The sequence below is a fragment of the Manacus candei genome, unplaced genomic scaffold (genome assembly GCF_025592945.1).
Source record: "Manacus candei isolate 608988 ecotype Guabito, Panama unplaced genomic scaffold, ASM2559294v1 h1tg000046l, whole genome shotgun sequence".
NCBI lineage: Eukaryota > Metazoa > Chordata > Aves > Passeriformes > Pipridae > Manacus > Manacus candei.
In genome coordinates this window covers 4,394,533-4,411,447 of record NW_026138094.1, presented here as the reverse complement: position 1 = coordinate 4,411,447, position 16,915 = coordinate 4,394,533, and the positions used below count along the sequence as shown (strand labels likewise).

At 40.2% G+C, this 16,915-nt stretch overlaps 1 protein-coding gene across 8 annotated transcripts in view; it reads right to left on the bottom strand.

Moving 5' to 3' along the window:
- The window catches only part of MYO5A (myosin VA), a 97,487-nt gene that overhangs the window by 70,058 nt on the left and 10,514 nt on the right, over positions 1 to 16,915 (bottom strand). For all 8 annotated transcript variants that reach the window (XM_051796988.1, XM_051796990.1, XM_051796989.1 and 5 more), the window contains exons 2-4: positions 7,559 to 7,669; positions 6,332 to 6,503; positions 1,134 to 1,278 (exon numbers count right to left, since the gene is read on the bottom strand). In XM_051796988.1, coding sequence (XP_051652948.1) covers positions 1,134 to 1,278; positions 6,332 to 6,503; positions 7,559 to 7,669 — 428 coding nt within the window. The remainder of the gene's footprint in view (positions 1 to 1,133; positions 1,279 to 6,331; positions 6,504 to 7,558; positions 7,670 to 16,915) is intronic.

Genomic DNA, 16,915 nt, shown 5'->3' with positions numbered 1-16,915 from the left:
TATTTTTGAAACACTGGCTCTTTTGCATAAAATGCTGTACTGCATTGTACTGTTTTCTTCTGAAATTATCAATTATGTGGGTATTGTGAATCACTGTATTCACATATACACCTGATTAACTTCACAGCCTAGGGAGCATTTTATTCATTCTAGTTTTTATGCAGATTCTTAAATGAACAGATAGTTAATTTCAAAGATGAAGATTTTATCATTTTCAATCCATTCTCCCCTTGCCTCCCCCACCTGCAGTACAGCTTAAGGGTCATCACAATTAATCCAGAGATATCCCTCTGTTTTACTCGATTAATTTAATCACAGGCTATATTGTCAACAAGGAAAACTGTATCAATAGCTGGCAGCTATCCAGTGAGGATACCAGGGACCATCTTGTTAACCAAAGTCCACACAGTAGCCCAAAAGATCTTTATCCTAGAAACGAAATATTTCAAAAGCTCCCCAAACTGAAGGCTCTTGGGGTGAAGGGGAAGAAGTTTCTGATAACCACCGCCCTTGGGTGACAAGTTCATTTCATGCAACATCTAAAGAAATGAGGATTTCCTGCACAGCTGTTACAGTGTCCTTAGAGACTCAGTTTTCAGGCGCTCTGTGCCATCGTCCCTCTGCTCCCTCTTAATTCTAGTCAACAACAGCCCCAGGCAGATTACGTAGCTGGGACATGACCAACACGACCAGGAGCCTATAATAGCACTCATAAGCCGAGTGATTTCTTTTCTCTTGTCAGTATGACATATAAATACAAAACAGCCAAGAATCTGGCACTTTTCTCTTTAATAATCCACTGCTGATTAAAAAGCACCTCCTCATTTTGCTAATCAAAGTAAAACAACATAATCATATAAAGCACATGGCTAATTTTAGCCCTAAACACTGACGGGATCTGTGGTAATTCCTGTTAACTGTCAGTGGCCATGAACTCCACAGCACTCATAATGCCTTACTGTTCACTAACTTAGGCAATTTATCCTCTTGTGAAATGTACTAAAGCACTGGATAAAAGACGGATCTTGCAAAATATTTCACAAACTATAAATTAAAGAGAAGGCCGTTGGCCAGCAACTTTGTTCTATTCCTTTCAGAAAAACAATGACTTAAAAGACTTGTGGTGTACAAACCTGGCCATCTGCTTGTATGCTTCCTCAGCCACTGCAAAGATATGTGGATCCATATCCCCCATATTCTGGCCACTGTATGCATTGATGATATCTTCGCCATAGATAGGTAACTGTTCATAAGGATTTATGGCCACTAAAACGATACCTACAAAGGAAATGAAACAAAAGGAATCAGTAATAGTTGTTTCAAAATAAATGCAACCAAAAATGGCTTTAACATCAACTATTGTTCAAACCTTTCTAAAAGTACTAATTAAAGAATAAGGATCTGATATTACTGACTTCAACAGATATTTATTGACTACAGTTTTGTGTATAAAACGTGTCACAAGAGTTTACTTCCTCTCTCCTTTGGTAAACACATCAGGGACAACTTTTTACGTTTTCTCCCTATCTGCCTTTTCTAAAGCTAGCATGCACAAAACAAACAGATTGAGAATGTGTCAATTTGAAACACTGCCTGTTTGTTGCAGAAAACCAATGCATGTGCATTGTACTTCCCTGTGTTTTACTGTGAATTACAGATGATAATGTGATTTGTGAATTATAATGACCTTGCTGACTGCCAGTTCGGGTATGTGATGTATGTTAACCCTTCAGCTGTTGTACAGTGCCCAGGAATAACTCTTTCAGTTTTTGTGTCAAGCAACGAAGTAGAGACATAGTGTAACCTCTGCCAGTCAGGCAGGACAACCTCCTGCTCAAAGGGATCAGAAAATCCAAACAGTAGACACATTTCATAGGGCTAACACAGTGTGATAAAGTCATGTCAGGAAATTAGGTAATTACAGCTCTAGAAGGCTTCATAAAACATTTACCTTACACATCTGCGTGTGTAACTACTTACACCTTCCATTTTCTTCCATTTTCCATACCAATTTAACACATATCTGGCTTTGTTAACACCATTCATCATTACAGCACTTCTGAACTCATGCCATTATTTCACTCTCTCCACACAGGAAAACTTGAGTCTTACTCTGTACAAACTTCCTAGACACAAAGTGAGACCTCAAATGCTTTTGGAAACATTTTATTTTTCATGAGAAATGTTTATTCCTGCCAACAGGAATAATCTGACAAAGATTCCTTACACATCTCTCCCCTGCAGCATTTACAATGGGTAGGGAACACTTATTTGCCCCATGCAGGGGTGAAAACACTGATCACTGCCATGTGAGACCCAGCTGTGCTCTCCTCACATGGCAATTCCTCCCCACCTTGGGAGTGTGATAAGGGGGGGAAAATAGAAACTCTAATTTTAACTGTAGACATTTTAAAAATATAATTTCTTCTTACATATATGTGTTTTGGTGCCTAAAAGTGACAATGCAGGTGCAGATGGCTGCACAGTGACTACAGCAAGCCAGATACACATGCGCCTTGGACAAGCCATCCCCGAAGAACCTGCACCAGAAACGTTTCCATAGCACTCAACTCGCTTCTAAATTTGCTTAGAAATTCAGCCTTACATGCACAGACTTCCTCAGTGCAGATCTCAGCTCTCTGCTCTGTGCAGATCACAGTGCTGTGATGTCTATCTAAGAAATTTTCCATCGAAAAACTGGGAGAAGGGAAATGAAAGCATCTACAGTCTGGCACTGCTGCTGGGAGCATTATCCCATTTTTAAATCCTGTCATGCATTTATATATCAAGCACAAGCCATAGCAAAAACATTATAAACAACAGAATATATTGCAGGAACACATCTGAGAGATCTCAATCTATTTCCTCATATATAAGGCAAGTTTAATGTCTCGACACGCCCATGCAGGGAGAGGCTGTGTTTTTCCATCAGCCATGACTTCACTGAAATGACTCAGGAACTCCAGTGAAAAGTCTCTATAAACGTTTATGCCAAGTTCTAGTGCTGTAATGAAGACCCAGAATATAAGAGGGGGGTTAGGGAGGGGAAGCAACCTCAGTACTAGAAGACTCGAGGAATATTTTCCATGTTGATGTTTAACATCTGCCCATTCTAACCGTGAAAAAGTAGTAAAAAATGAAGTACGGCTGCACTACCAAGCTGAGCCTCCCAGGCTTGCAAGTCTCATCCAAGAGACTTTAAAAAAATCTGTGTGAGACTTCAGACAATTCCCTCCTGTTTTTGGCTACGCTGGTAGAAATAAACCCTTGAATTCGAAAAAAGCAGCCCCGTGACAAGTCTCCATCATATAAAACATTTAACTTCAGTAGCGATCTGTAAAATCAACGAGCAACTACCATCTGGAAATAACCAAAACAAGTGAGTTAGGAATTATTTGCTTCCTGCAGAACTTTGAAATCAGTCTGTCTCACAGGGCTATAATCCAGATTAATTTACATATAACTTCTTTTTATCTCCACTAAATCATATTGCTATTTTAAGAAATATAGCCTTTCCTAAATCAGATTTATGTGTGTTTTTGTTTCTACAGTTACACTAAACTGAACTCTGGCTACTCTTTGTGCCATTCCTCTTATATGTAACCAAAGTAGGTGCATCTAGTTCTTTTATCTTGAACGTACTCACCCATCTGAGGCCATATTGGACATAAACATAAATAATTTATTAATTTAAATTAAAATTCACTCTCCTGCACAGCAGGCAGTACTTTTTACTAATCTGAACTAACCAACAGTATTCACTGAGTTCTCATCACAGCCATAGCAGTTTTTCCATGTAAGCAAATTTTCCTTTGTTACTTTTCAACCTCCTTCATTAATTCCTCAGTTCATATTCCCAGTAGTAAAGCAAAGTTATAAATCACCTCTGAATTGCTGGTGAAAAGCTGTCTTGAAATTGCGAAATCAGGTTTTCTGTTTAAAAGTCTGCATTACTTCAAGGTGAAATTTTGAAGAATTTAATATCAATTTGACATATTACACTAAGACAGCATGGTTGAATTCATTTCTAGGGCCTTGGACATCCATCCATCCGTGCATTTCAGTTCTAGTTCTGCTGGTTGAGAATAATGTTACCCTGATTCTCTTGGTGGATTGAAGTGGTTTTAATTTCCTTTGGGCTACATCAGCTGTGTTAGCTGAAACCACCTTCACAGGGTATTTAAACTAACCTGGCTAATGTGTGAGTGAGATTAAGGAGGCAAATGCAGTCCCTCCTGCAGGCAGAGCTCTAAGGCAATAATCTTTGTAGAGGGGAAGTAACCTCTACTCACGCTGGAAACTGATGGAGAAGTTTGCAAGGTGGATGTCCGTGGCCAAAGGATCAGGTTTTTAAAGGCTGGCATGCCAACTCTATTTTCCTTAGTTTATAAGATAACATACACTTCCTACATCCCAAGAGAATAAATCCACAGCATACTGTTCAGCAGGGCTGAACCTCCATCACAGCCTTCTCCTTGACCACCAGGAACTCCCACCCCACTGGATCCACACATTTCTGATAAACCCACATGTAGCTCCCAGAATCATTTGAGTCTTGCTTGGAAGCAAACCAGCTGACCAAGCTCCACCATCCCAGGCCCTCTGGCAGACCCATCCTTGAAGAGCTAAAGGCCTTCCAGCCCCATGAGAAATGACAAAACCAGCCAAAAACACCACTACAGCTGCACTGGGGAAAACATGAAACGTGTTGTTTTCACGTTTTCCCAAACACAGCGAAACACAACTAGCAGACAGCACATTCCTTCTGAAAGCCTTTCAAATGCTGCCAAACACAGAGCAGCCAGAACACAGCCTGGGCAGGCTGTCTGATGGGAGGGCTATGGTGGTGCTCAGCAGGCAAGAGCCCACCAAACTGAGACTGAAAACCCCTTACAAGCTCAGGCCATGAGACTCCAGTTGCACAAAAGCCCTTTCACAGAAGAGCTTTGCCGTGGGGGCACTAGGGAGAGAAACACAGATGATGTCTCCACTGGGGGAACTGAGGTGGTTTCCCAGGGCTGGGACCACAACACGCACACTGAGCAGGGGCTGCCCAGAGAGGCTATGGTGTATCTCCAGCCATCACTGATGATACTCCAATGCTCTGATACTTTGACTGGTCCAAGCCCTGAGCAACCTGATCTGGTCAGACCTGTTTTAAGCAGGGAGCTTCACTGAAGACTTCCAGAGGTCTCCTCCAACCTAAATTATTCTGCGCTCTGACTGCATGATGGGATGAGATGTGGTATGAGTCATCTCCCACTCCTACAGGAGTGAAGTCTGGCTGCAAGTAGGGGGTGGCAAAGTCTGATCCAGTCCTCTGTGATCTGGCCACTGCTGAGAGCAGGACTGGGAACAGATGCACTCTGCTGAGAATCTGCAGATTAGGAACAGCCGGAGTGAGCAAAATGCAGCAGGATGTTAATGCCTGCAGTCTGTCTGTCACAACATGTTTAACGTGCTGCTTGTCATAGCTCTCCATACCCATCACCATGGGTGGAGCTGTAACAGATGTCAGAAGTACAGATAAACTAGAGAAATATTTTAAAAAATTACAAAGTTTAGGTATACTGAAAGGTTATATTAAAAGCCAGCAATGTGTTTTGACTAAACACTGAGATTTAAAAGAAACATGCACACAGACAAAAAAAATCTCAGAAGCATCAAGTCTAAATTTTGAGGCTAAACTACCTCACAGTGCTTTAAAATAGACCACTCAGTTACAATTTTGCACTTATGATAAAAGTGATCATTAAAGTAACTTTTCCCCATTCTGGCCATCTGAAAGTACCACAGGCAATTACAAGTTTGGGTAACCTCTACTGTGAGTTAAACAGTACTTTTAAAACCAAAATTGATCGTAACTGTGATAGGACAAGCACTGCCTCAGGAACTGTTACCTTCCAACAGATATCTTCCAACAGAGATGGAGGAACAGAGGTTATAGCTGGGCAACAAATTCACCAACCACCAAGGCATCCTGTATCTGCACCCTGTGAGGCCCCTCCTCCAGCCCATGCTGACCTAAGCAAGCCTAAGGGGAACACCAACCAGACAGGAATCCTACTGGCAAGCTAAAATTGCTGAATATACATTTTACAAACAGAGTCCCTTGGGAAGCTAGAGGAACACACAGTGAAGTCAGTTTTCTCTGAACCTTAATAGTCTCAAGCCTACGTGACCACAAACATGGGGGTTTTCCTAAGAACAGCCCAACATGCCCTATCATTAAACGATTTTAAGTTAAAGGCAGACATATCAACAAACTACTCTCCTCTTCCTGTCTAGGGCATTCTCTGTAAAGATGATGGTATGAAAAGACAGTACTTGCCACAATAGGTATAGATGAGCTTAGAGTCTATAAATCGAACTTTGAGGTTGTGCAGAACGGCAGGTTCGTGGAGATAACTGAGCGCTGTGAGGTCATTTTCACCAACAAGTATGTCAGGGTTTCGCAAGGGAGGGAGTTCCTTTGTCTTCGGATCTAGGCAATATTCTAGGTCCTGAAAATCAATTGGAGACACTTGCTGAAAGAGCTGCTGTTTCCGTCTCTAGTTCACTCCCTCCAGCCATTCTTCCCAGCAAAACATGCCCAAGTTACAAACACACAATGCAAGATTCAAATTATCTGGTGATTTGATTAAGCTATTCTTTCTCAAAAAATGTCATTTAAAATTTTCTCAAAGGGTTTTCTACATGTACAATGTGCAACTGTATAGAGATGCCATCTTTCTAAACTATTACTTAAGCAAACCCCGTGCTTTTGCTGCCATACCTTTTTATTAAATAAACCAAAATACACTGTATCATAAATCTGACCAGTTTTCCCCTATTATTTTCCTCTTGAGCAGAACAGGCAGGGGAAGCAGACTCCCACCAACCTATAGCCAGCTTCATACACACTAACACAACACAAGAACACTGGCAGAACGCTGTGAAGAATGCAAAAATGGAAAAAAATGCTACTTACAGTTTTTGCAGATATAAATTAACCTCTAACACAGATGTTTTAACTGCATCCGTCTCTAGGTCTAAAATCACTTTATTTACCTGCTACTGCCATGACAAAATCCAACTAGAAGGATGTGAGCTTCTTGTAGACATGTCACCATTTCTCAACAGAGCACACAGTATCATTTTTGCAATGCCCTTAATCCTTGCCCTTTTTATCTTTATACATTTTCTGATGGTTATGCTCCACCTAAAAGTCACTGTTCCTTCTCTGCACCACTGTTCTCCTAGCAACACTGTTCTCCCTGGAATATCAAACCAGGGTTATAGCTTTGATGGCATAAGTAGAAAAAGGTGATGTGATTGAACATAAGAGAGTGGATAGAAGCAACTATTTTTACATTTACTTTAAAAATAAGGCAAAATTGATTTTTGTAACTAAACGGTAAAATTTAGCACACCAAAAGGCTACAGGAAGTGAGTGGACAAGACTAATTGCACACACCTAAAACCAGATATATTTTGACAGTAGAGCTTCCTGCATTAGGTGCATCGGTCCCTGGTTGAGAACAAGAACAATCAACCTATGAACAACACACAGACCTACCTTGCCTTCTTCAAGTCGAAGCTGGAGGACTTTATCTCCAGGTTTATAATCTTTGAGAAGTTCTGCTGACTTCCAGACCTCCTCTGGATCAGGGATCCAAACCCTGGCATACTGCAATACAACAATAACAGCAAAAGATCAGTGAGTTTTTGTTGCACTATAGTTAAATCATCAATATAGAGGACACCAAAACTGTTTTTTTTCCTTTTTAAATACATGTTTAACAGACAGACTCTTAAGCAAGAAAAGTTAATTAGTACATCTGAGGTGAGTTGTTCTATTGATAAAAGGCTACACAAGCTTCATTTTATTGCCTACACAGAGAGAAAAATGCATTTTCCATGCAGAAAGTGTTCCAAGATGAACATTCAATGCTGAAAATCTACAAAGAAAAAAAATCAGTGTTTTCAGAGAGATTTAAAGCTCTTTCCTTTGTAGTTACAAATAGAGCAAGCTTAAAATGGTTTATATCCGGGATGCCAAAGGAAAAAAACTGAAAATATTTGGTTGAAAAAGCCTCCAAACAGTAGAAAAAACAGCACAGCAAACAAGATTCCCATTAATGGCCATTTTCACTGAAACTTTATTCATAAAAGTAACCCAGTACAAACATATGACTTGTTTTCAAAAACAGAAAGAATATTCATATTTTTGAATGAGTGAAGATATAATGGTTATCTCATATTCAAGAATGAATTAAAGGTGTATGGAAACCATCTAGTTACTTATACAGTTGCATGTACATGCAAAACCACACAAATGAAAACAGCTCTTGAGTAACACAAGGAAAAGGCTGTGACACTTTTAATGTATTAAAGCTTCTGAACTTAAATGCCTAGAGAGCACTGAGATCACCCCACACCCACCACCTCTGCAAACAAAACAGGTTCTTGGCTTTAGAGGTATAGTCACTCTCACCTCATTGCAAAACATTCTCAACCCACTAAATTATTTCAAAATAACCACATTGTATTTGTCAAAGCACGACATTTCATGGCAGAGAAAACTGCATTTGGTCATACAGCTTCACCACCTAACCTTACACAACTTATTTTTGTATGGCATCCTCTGCCTCAAAGAATGATGAAGTTTTTTTTTCCCCTCTTATTAACCCAGTTTTCCCACTACTGAAAATTACAAACTGCTTTTTTCTGTTAGGGATTTTCTGCAAGATTGCATGCCAAACTTCATATTGCTTTCTTGTTGCAAGACAAGACATGACAAAATGTGTTGCTTTTACCCTTAACAACCCAACACAAAACGTGTTGCTTTTACCCTTAACACATGGCAGCCTTTAAAGCAGTGCTGCTGAAAGCTCCCAAACTCCTGAGAAGCTTAAGCCACACATAAATCAATTCTCTCTACTGATACAGATAATGAACTAAGTAAATAAAAATTCACTTTCATTGTTCCCATTACACCATATGTCACGCTCCCACACCTGCTCTTTCTTCATCATCTTCATTGGATGTTAATGACAGCCCTAAGAATGTACTTTATACAAATACAAGAAACTTTTCTCCTTGTAGTAAACTTGTGGTTGTGTGGCTTATTTTTTTCTTTGAGCTTTATTAGTTTCATACCTATTTGTTAGTGTTTTCAGTACAAAAGTGCCACACTACTTCAGTATTTACATACACTTTTCCTCACTCCCCAAAATATTGACAAACTATTTGAAAAATGAAAGATACCCCAAAACAATTCTTCAGTACATGCTGCTGCCACTCACAGAGCACTGTATATGACAACAACGGAGGAAAGCAGCAGCAGAAGCCATGATTTGGGCACTTGGATTGGTTCTTTTCAGCCCTGTATCCACAATTCACAAGGTAAGAAACCTTGTTTGAGCTGAAACGAAGGTGTGTGCTAACAAGTGTATGTGCAATGCAAGTACAAACCCACAGGAACTACAGAACAGTTCCAAAACAATTAACCAGCACTTGATGACAGAGATGCAGTATTCGAGTCGAGTGCTCAGGAGGAATGTTTTCTTTCCTTTCTGCTTGGTTTTTAAACAAAGGATTCCCTATAAAACTTCATAAATCATAAACTCATGATTTCTTATAATAATAATAATTTCAATTCACAATTTCGTATCATAATTTCAAATCATAAAATCAGTATTTCATAAACTCCATACATCCAAACATACCACAATGTACCTGCTCAGAGAACTCTCTATTACTAAAAAAGATCCAAAACACAACAAAACAAAATCCTAAAAAAATCGAAAACCCTGCCAGAAATCAGGGAAGATTTTTTAGTTTAACACAAAGATGCTACAGCATCAGACACAGCTGAAGACTGAATGCATACCACACTTTGACCAGGTTCCACCTCCAAGCTGTAGCAGAAATATCCCCATCCCCAATATTTCTGAGGGGATATTCCTTCCAAGGAATTAACAGAAAGCAAAGCAAATGTAACACGAAAAGAGGGAAGCATTTAATTGCTGTCTAGCAAAACAGATCAGCAGGTTGGTTTCCTCTAGGCTACACAAAGAAACGTTTCCTGATGTGAAAAAGGAGCAGCCTGTAAGACACAAATGCTGTTTAACTTGAGGCAGCAAATGCTGCGTAGCAGTTTCTAACTATGTGATCTGTGGCACCATGAAATAGGCACCTTTAATTTATTCAGCTGAAACTGTACATTTTCTACTGTCTAGAGAAGGGAAAGAGAAAGCAGAAGACAGATCACCATAGAAACTGGGTTACTACAGACAGCTGAACCTTCCACATGACATAACCCTACAGATATTAAAGTCATCCTATGAGCACTAGGCTGTAGCTTTTCATCTCTAGCATCAGTGCCTAGCCTTAAATCCCTGCCAAAGAAAACACCTGGTAAAAAGAACAGGTGGGAGGGAGAGAGATGCTCCTAATTACAAGCACTGAGTCATTTCACAACATTTTCACCTCGTTAATTTAGCAGAATGATGAGCAAAATCAGATTTTCATGCTATCTTTTATATAATCAGTTGACACTAAAATCCCATTGCTGCCTAGCCTGTAGTGGGATTCAACCCTATAGAGTTAAACAAAGCACCACCACTGGTGGAAACAGGACCAAGGGCCTCTCTCTTAGGAAATACCTTACTCTGGTATCTGCTATTCATCCCTCTTTATTTACTAGTACATAAAACCATGTTTATGACAACGTTAAAATAAGACTAAAATAAGACAAACTTCTAGAGACACTGACACAAATCAGCCTGCCTTCTAAAAAGGAAGTTCTAGTCTAAAAATGACAATAATGCCTAAAATTCTAGCACTGAAATGACAATAACAGTTACAGCAAGAATCAAATGAACTTTAGTGTAATCGTGCCTGATTATGATCCATGAATACATTACTTGTTATGGCAGTTCAAGGTAAATTTTGAATAAAACATCTGATAGGGGAGATACAAGTATGATTTACTCAAGGAAAGGCAGTGAAATTAAACTTTTAAAAGTATTTTAAAAGTATTGCTACCTTTCATGTCAGCCCAAGCTTACCAATAGTGTCACTTGCACTTTATATTTCAGTATTGGTTTGGCTCAAATAAATTTAGCTTTGCTATCCAGATAATAATGTTGTCCTTTCTCTGTGAGTGTGATTCTGGCTCACCACTGATGACTTCTTCCTCTCCTCACTGGAAATGTAGGACTGAAAGAGGCATGGGAAGGACATGCAGCACATCCTTCCACCCTATGACAAAGGCATATTTCCAGCCCAGCATTCAAAGGACCATTCCTTAATCTAAAATAGTTTAAAAGTCAGAGTGAAAATATTAAGGGTAAACAGATGAGATGCCCTTGAATTCAGAAGGAAAACAAATAATTAAATGTTTCCTGACTAGACTCTCTTCCAGCCTCATCTGATTAATGTAAAAAACCCTAATATTTCCAAAATCCCGTGGAGGTGTGGAGCATCATACTTTGTCCAAGGAAGGACAAGTGGGCTGCTGAAAGCCAACAGTTTATTGATATCTACAGAAAGACTCTAAAAGAGTTCACAGCAGAAAAGAAACAGAAGTTTTCATGTTTTATTGGTGGGTCAGAAGATTGGCTGGATTATTACAATTTTATATAATAAGAAAACATAATAGGAAAACACAGCATTCTGTCATACCTCATGATTTCTTCTTAGATCACATGAAGAAATCAGCAGACTATAATAATTATCTATCAAATGAGACCATATGACTCACAAAGCCTCTCTTCTGAGATATTAACCTCTTGAAGTACTAATCGACATTGCTGACAGAAGGGAATTAGCAATGCAAGCAGCTCAGCAGTCACTTCAGCAGTCAAATAGTTTTCTACTTCCCTTGCATGATCACAAACACAGAAGGAGGAGATATAGCTATGTTCCCAGCTTAACTGCTCTTTGGGTAAGAGCTGAAAGAGTTCATGAAATGATCAACATTGTAGAATGAAAAGGAAATTTCAGTTCACAGAAAATTGTCCCTGGTTTCTCAGTGAGATCTACCTATACAAATGAAATTGTACAATTTTCACTCCAGCAGAGATCATCTCTTTTTTTATTTACAGCCAGCCTCAATAACCACAGTCTTTCACCATGAAAAAAAATACAAGGGACATTGCCCCCTTTGCTTTCAAGAATGACCTTGGTTTTGGGTAGGAATAAAGCAGTTCATTTATGTCTGGATCAAAGAGATACTGGATCAAAGAGATCAATTCTGGCAGCAGGAGCTGAAAGAGCCAATGGAACAGCAACAGCTGGTGAAAGTCAAAGCCAAATTTCACCAAAATCATTCAATGTGAATCTGTTGCTGACTGAACATGGCCACCTGGACAGAGCTGGCTGTATTATTAAGCTGGTAAAAGAAAAGTATCTCTGCCAGTAAGTCATAACAACAAAACAGAGCACAAAGTTGTCAGAGTTGACAGGCTTGCTCTGACCACACAATCTGATGCTATTAGAATAATTTCCTTTCAGCTTTATATTTTCCCCTATGCCTGGTTCACAGTGCCACTGCCAAGGATGACAATACTGAGCCTGGAAACACCTGACACAGCAAAGTTTAGCTTTTATGGTATCAAAATAAGCAGATGGACGGTCAGGTGAGTAACAGTCAAACACAAGTCATAACTTGACCAACCTGGATCTCCTACAAAGGGGTCATGATCACTCACATGATCATGGGAGTGGGAGGAAGTCCTGCTTCTTCCACTGCTGAAACCACTAAAATTTGTGCCCTCCTGTGACACATGGGCAGTCCCAAGGACACACTGCACCCCTGTTAACAAAGTGGCTGCACTCTGCAAAGACACACAGGACTTTACTCTCCTTTCATAAAAATGCCAGGTGACCAGGGAGGACTGGAAAGCAGAGCATCTTCATGACAAGTGGGTTGCTGCAAAACCTCTGACCAACCCATCTCAATTCTTCTTATGGCCTGAGGGAAACAGAATCATTAATATTTGGAAAAAAATCCAAGAAGAAATTATCGATTTTCTTAAAGGCAATAGCACTCTTTGGGCATGGAGTGCATTTTCTGTCTTGTTGCTCAGCAACAGCCATTTATAGACCTTTTGTACAGTTTAAGGCCTGATATTTGGAAAGCATTAATTTAAAAAGACATTCAATCATGATATATAGGGGGGGAAATGTAAGTGACAATTTGTATTAATGTTTTAACTGAAAAACAATCTCACACAGTTAGTCCACCTAACAGGAAGATCAAAAGCCCGGTGTTATTCTGTCTCATGGGAATTCCCTGACCAGCCAAACAGCATCCGGGGCACAGCAGTGACCCAGGCTCCGAGCTACCCCCTAAGACACCACCACTGTGAGTTTGCACACCACTGACACTGGGTCTGCAAATTTGGGTCACAGCACCCGCAGTGCTCATGGTTAGGCAGGTAAGGCACTGCATCCTTCACCACGCAAGAGGAAACTCCTTGAATCACAGCTCAATGAAAAAAAAAAAATCTGTTGTACTTGAGCACTTCATCTACCCTATAAATATCCACTACATTTGAATCATAAAGACATAAAAAGCTTTTTTTTCCCCCCCTCCTTTCTTTCCTTCTTTTAGGCATTTTTATAAGGCATTCTTTGTATTTAGGGCCCGGGGACTTGCAGCAACAAAAGCAACTTGTATGTCATTTGCCAAACATCCCTTGAATGTACAAGGTACAGTCAAAAACTACCAGCATCCCACATGGAATCACTGCAGCAAGATCTGCATCTTCAGCCACTGGAAAAATGTCCATTGACTTACATCTACCTGAAACTTCACCTTACTTCAAATTGATGCAAAAACCCCTAAATCCCAAACACGGGATATCTATACACATGCAAATAAATTTGATCAGCAAACAGAAATGTATATTTTTATATTTCTTTAAATATTACAATTACTAGCAACCTTTGCACTGAAATTCAGAGAAAATTGTCACCCAGCAAACCTACACACTGGGCCTGACATCCAGGCCAAAAAACTCAGTGTTTTGCTTTAAACTATCAAATCTATCAAAGAACAGTTCTATTCCAAGGTTGTAATTGATATGATTTTCACAAGAAACATTTTTAAGGAGCTAAAACACATGAAATGTTTAAAAGTTGTGAATTTACTTCATCTTTAAAAACATTGCTTTCTACATTTTATGTTGATTGTACTTGACCTTCTCTTCAAAATGTCACACAGAGGGAGACAGATGTGGTTTATAATCAGCTGTTATTAACCCAGACAATACTTCAGCTATCAAAATACTGCCCATTCACCCCCCTAAGCTGCTGCATACGAGAACAGCACTTGTTAGCTCCTGTTGTATTTCACAGATCCCCTTTCACGGGCTCTTCTCCACCCTCCCCAAGCAGCCAAGGTTCCATCCTGCACTCGGTGACTGTTCAGCACATGATGCCAGAAGCACTCGCAGCTGAAACCACTGGGCAGGGGTGGGAAGCCACCACCCACTGCCTGGGTACACCATGAATTTGCCTACCTGATGCTTCTGACAGGGCTCAGGCAAGGCTGTGTACGATCAATGACAGAAAAAGGAAACGTTTCACAAAGTGGCCTGGCCAGTCTGTTACAAGGGAAGCGCAGCCACCTCTTTCCCTACATCCCTGCCACCATTAGGAGGACAAGGACTGATGCTCCTGTACCACTGATGATGCTCCTGTACCACTGACCTGTGGCTCCCCACCTGCCCCATCTGCCCACAGGACTCCTCATATTCCACCAGTCCTCAGCAAACCTGCAGCATAATAACCTACCATAAACCCTCAGTGAAACAGCAGTGCTGCTGTCTTACCTCCTGCAGTGTGCTATTCTCATTTAATTCAGTAAACTCCTCAAAAAAAAAAAAGTTCTTTTAAAGTAAACAGGATTAAAAAAAAACATTCACAGAAATATCAACGCTGAAGAAAATTTTGTGTTTGAAACAGTTTTGGTTTCTAGACCTATCAAAGGAATGAACACAGCTCTGCAAGATCTTTGAAAAATAAGGCAATTACAGCTACCCCAAACCCACCAATGTCTTGGTCACTGCTTGAGACACAAACCAGCTGAATAACCACAATAAGATCTGCAAAAACATTGAGCAGCAGTGTGACGCCTACCCCAGACAGAGTGACAGGAAAATATTCTGACTCATGTAAAACTTCATTTGGGGTCATATCCACAGAGAGAGGCATCTGCTGTACTGCATTTCGATCCATACCACCAAAAGGAAGGCCAAAGCCGAATTACATGCTATGATTTCAAAAAGAAGTTAATTATAAGTCTTCCTTAAAACTCAAAATTCATCCAACCTGAAAAACATGTTACAAGAGTTGTAGAAGAGTGCCCACAAAAATTTAAGGGCAAATGAAAAAACTGCAGTTCCCCTGAATATTAAGCTAATGAGACACATTGCACCAAAGAAAGATTATTAGGAAAAGGATACATGATTTCATGTTTGTGTCCTTACAGTGAATGCCAACAGTATATTACGAAAATTCTCCAATTTAAAAATTTTTAAAAAGTCTATACTTAGGGAATACACACACACACAACAATACTCAATGTTATGATTACATTCATGGGGGCCCAAATTTAAGATTCAAGAACACAAACACTTTTAAGGGCAATTGAAACAAAAGGAAACACTGAGGTGATGTAAGTCATAACACAGACTTCACAGTATAATTACCTAAACGCATAAATAAGTATTATTTCCAGACCCTGGTACAAATTCAGTCCAGACCCTCATGTTCCTTACATATTTTTCAGGGCACAGCCCTGGTTTTGCTCGTGGGTGGAACAGGCCCATAGCTCTGGCTGCAGCTGGGAGTCCATCCTGGGCTCACACACACACGAGGAGGAAATGCTCTCTTTAGTCTCAGTGTCTCTGCTTCACCACTGAGCCATCTGCATCGCTGCCGTGAGATTATCTGGTGTATCTACAACTTGCTTAGGCAGGAAGGGAAAATAAAGGGCTGTATTGATCAGACAGATGCACCATGCCGTGCTACAGCAAGGGAGTTTGAAACAATGAGTTACTGAGGGAGTGGTGGAGCCATAACTGATCACCTAGCTCACAGAAGTGAAGTGAGGCTACATTTTCTCATATCTGTAAAACATCTGGAGCATGGACAATTGCTGACTTAACTGTGAAGGTTTAATTTGAAAGTTAAAAAGGAAATATATTTGACACAAACTTTGATAGCAGATAAGGCTGTACTTCTCTGAGTCTTTTTCTGTAAAGTTGAGCTCATGTCCAACAGCATACCCTTGCATTTACTTAATCCTAGCCCCCCCAAAAAGTCACATTTAAAGTAAAACACCAAATTGAAGTTTTAAATATCAAAGATTAACTGAGTATTTTTCAATAGACCAACACAGAAGCCCCAGGCTGACATGTAGCTTCATCATTAAAACGAAGTTTAATTGACTTAGCTTGAGTTATTCAGGGAAAACTAGTTTTACTTAGCAAACCCAGACCGTATTATGGTCCAGTCCACACCACAGACACCCTTCTGCCACATTAAAACACCAACCTGACTCCACTGAAGCACATCTAATGAAGCTGCATTTGGTTTCACCATTTTTTCATGGGAAATTAACAGCAATTAACAGTAAGTCCCCACACCAGGAAACCAGAAGGACCTGGTACGAATGACCTGGGCAAGCTCAAACTCAAAACCAGTGAGCAGAGATAAACCTCCCTAAGAGACTCTCCACAAGGAGTGGGGAAAGCTGTGAAAGCAGAACTGGGGTGAACAGCCACGGTGTTACCAGAAACTCTCCAGCAAGAGCAGCTGCATTTCCTCCCGTGGGATGTCCAGCCCTGCCCTCACCGGTCCCCCCAGTAGGATGGGGCAGAGGAGCAGTGGGGCTGCAAGTCCTGCCTGTACCAGCCCA